This window comes from Cyprinodon variegatus, unplaced genomic scaffold (assembly GCF_000732505.1).
Source record: "Cyprinodon variegatus isolate N-32 unplaced genomic scaffold, C_variegatus-1.0 Scaffold41, whole genome shotgun sequence".
In the NCBI taxonomy this organism is placed as follows: Eukaryota; Metazoa; Chordata; class Actinopteri; order Cyprinodontiformes; family Cyprinodontidae; genus Cyprinodon; species Cyprinodon variegatus.
In genome coordinates, this window is record NW_015150494.1 from 247097 (window position 1) to 249827 (window position 2731).

Sequence of the window (2731 nt, forward strand, 5' to 3'; positions counted from 1 at the left end):
TGCAAAAAAAAAAAAAGCAAAAAAACGAATAAACGTTTAAAGCTGAATCGATATAAGATAGCTGCAGGGACCAGCTGCTAATGCTAACTTTGGCATATTTTGTTTCAATTTATGCTATGCTAACTAAAATGATAAAACATTAAATTATGCTGGTTATTTTCCCGGTTATTTTATATAGTCAACTAAAGAATTAGGTATATTCATTTAATTAAAGGCAAATCAAGTCTGAACCAATTGATGAATTAGCTGTGGCTAGCATTAGCTAAAGCCAGGTTATATTCACCAACTTACACATTTTTGCAATGAATTCACTTATATGCTTTGTTAGTAAAATGTTTTGTAAATGGTAGATATTTTGGTCTTCAAAATATAATTAGGAATACTTTAATAAAGCAATTGGAAAACTAATCAAAGTAGATGAGCTATTTTTTTTTTGCAGACAGAAAGCAATGGTTTAAATTTTGAGTGGACAGTTATGCTTCTATCACAAAGTGTAAAAATGTATCAAGCAGATTTTAAATGGTCATTCATCTAACATTATAATGGTTAGACATTAACGGATTATTTTGTTGATATTTTGAAAAACCTTAGGTTAAACCAATGGAAAAGAACATTTCAAAAAATGCCCTTATAATTTATCCCAGCAGTGAAAACACAAAACAATTTCAGTCAGGTGGAGAATAAATGTTGAGTTTCTTCTAATAGAAAATGTTCTTGAATGAGGTCCAGATTTATTGAAATGCCCAAAAATCCCACATCTTATTTCAACCAGGGAACATTTTTCCTTCATTTAAACTCAGAGAGTAATTCTAGACGCAGTGAAATTCCTCCAGCGATACAGTGCAGCTACACTATTTACACTCACATTATGAACCAATAAAGTGCTGGGAATGTAAACAAAATCAAACGTACAGCAGCTCAGCCCCTAACCTGTGTATTATCTATCATATAATGGATCCCTCCCACACACACACACACACTTTCAAGCCGTTTCACAGAAGGCAGCAGGGGAGCGTAGAAAGACACGTGATGCAGTGTTATATATGACCATGAGCACAGTACGCTGGATATCTGGAATCAAAGAGCAGAACTGGGACTAAAAGCTGGAACGCACTGGAAGCAAAAAAAAAAAGGGAACCGTAATGAGTTTAAAGCTGGTGGCAGACCACGGCATCAGCAGGATCCGATGCATCATCTGTTGTACGCCTTAAATAGTTTCCTACCGACTGCTTCTTTATATTTGGAGACGGATTATACAATCAGCTACACTACCGAATATAGTGCTATACTTATTGATATTAATTTTGTAGGGATTTAAAGTAGTGGTAATATTTCTGCTAATCTATTTAAAGAAATATCTTGGTGTACGAGCCTCTGGAAGCGAGCAGAGATTTCTGTGACTTGTGAATTTGCTGGACTCGGCCGCTTCCAGTGCGTTTCTGCAGCAAGCCTGACCGGGCCTAAACAGAATTACTGGTGATTATAGACGCAGTCCGTAACACAAACCAGCAGAATGAAACCTGTTTTTTTTTTTGTATCCGCCCTGACATCATTTTTTTCCTTTAACCTTCTGAGAAATTGGTGGTTGTGAAAATGTTCAACTGACTGGTTAAATGGGAGGCCTGGTAAAAGCGCAGGTCGGCTGCCTTCATTGGTAAGGAGGAACGACTCTGCGGCCGCAGCCCCTTTCCTCACCCTACGGAAAGTGCTGGTCTCTGGTTTAAAAGATCAGGGCATGCCCACCCGGTGGGACGCCTCGGTTCTGGAACAGTCTGTATAAAACGAGCCGCGGCGGGGGAGCAGACCTCAGCTGCAGCGTCTGACGTGCTCCAGCACGTACTCTGGAAAGTGTAGGCTGCAAACCTGCAGACCGTCCAGTTTGCAAGGCATCCTGGGATACTCGTCCTCCTTCCACTTGTTTTCATCGGGGTCGAAGGTGAGGATGGAGTCACTGTAGTGGCCGTTGTAGCAGAGGCCGCCCAGCACCATGATCTGCCTGTCCAACACCGCCACCCCATGGCCGCTGCGCCCGATGGGCATGGAGGCCAGGATGGTCCACTCGTCCGTCTCCGGGTCGTAGACCTCGGTGGACGGGCAGCCCTGTGACTCGAAGGACGCTCGCAGGATTACACACACCCCTCCGAACACGTACAGCTTCCCGTTGTGGGAGATCATCTTGTGGAAGCAGCGTGCGTAGTTCATTTTGGATTTGTTCTCCCAGCAGCTGGCGTGGGTGCCGGGCAGCAGCGAGCCACGGGCCGCGCGCGTCCTGTGAGAGTCCGAGCCACCAGCACCACCACATCCTCCTCCACCGCCGCCGCCACCTGCCTCCCGGCCCGGATCGAACACACACACCTGTTTGGAGGTGGAGGAGGACGTGATGCCACCTGTGATGTACAGTTTGCCGTTTAGGACGGTTCCCTCATGGCCGTATTTATTAACAGGATACGGATCCACAAACTCCCAGCGGTCTTCTGTGATGTCGTAGCGCTCCGTCGAGTAGAACGTCTCGTCACGGGTGCGACCTGCCACAGCGTAAATGAACTTTCCGATGACTCCCACGGCGAACTCTGACCTATGAAACAAGGCAGCATAAGGAGAAGGTCATTTTACAGAAACACTTAGGCCCCGTCCACACGAAGCCTAAACGCACAAACTTTTCACCAAACCAGCCTCTCATCCACACGAAGCCGGCGTTTCGGGGGTCTGTAAACGATCTTTTTTTTATTCA

At 44.9% G+C, this 2731-nt stretch overlaps 1 protein-coding gene across 2 annotated transcripts in view; it reads right to left on the bottom strand.

Annotated features, from left to right (window-relative positions):
• klhl15 (kelch like family member 15) overlaps positions 1-2731 on the bottom strand; it is a 20476-nt gene continuing 17745 nt past the window's right edge. For both annotated transcript variants that reach the window (XM_015370069.1, XM_015370070.1), the window contains one exon: positions 1-2575. In XM_015370069.1, the coding sequence (XP_015225555.1) occupies positions 1807-2575 (769 nt within the window). In that variant the 3' untranslated portion in view covers positions 1-1806. The remainder of the gene's footprint in view (positions 2576-2731) is intronic.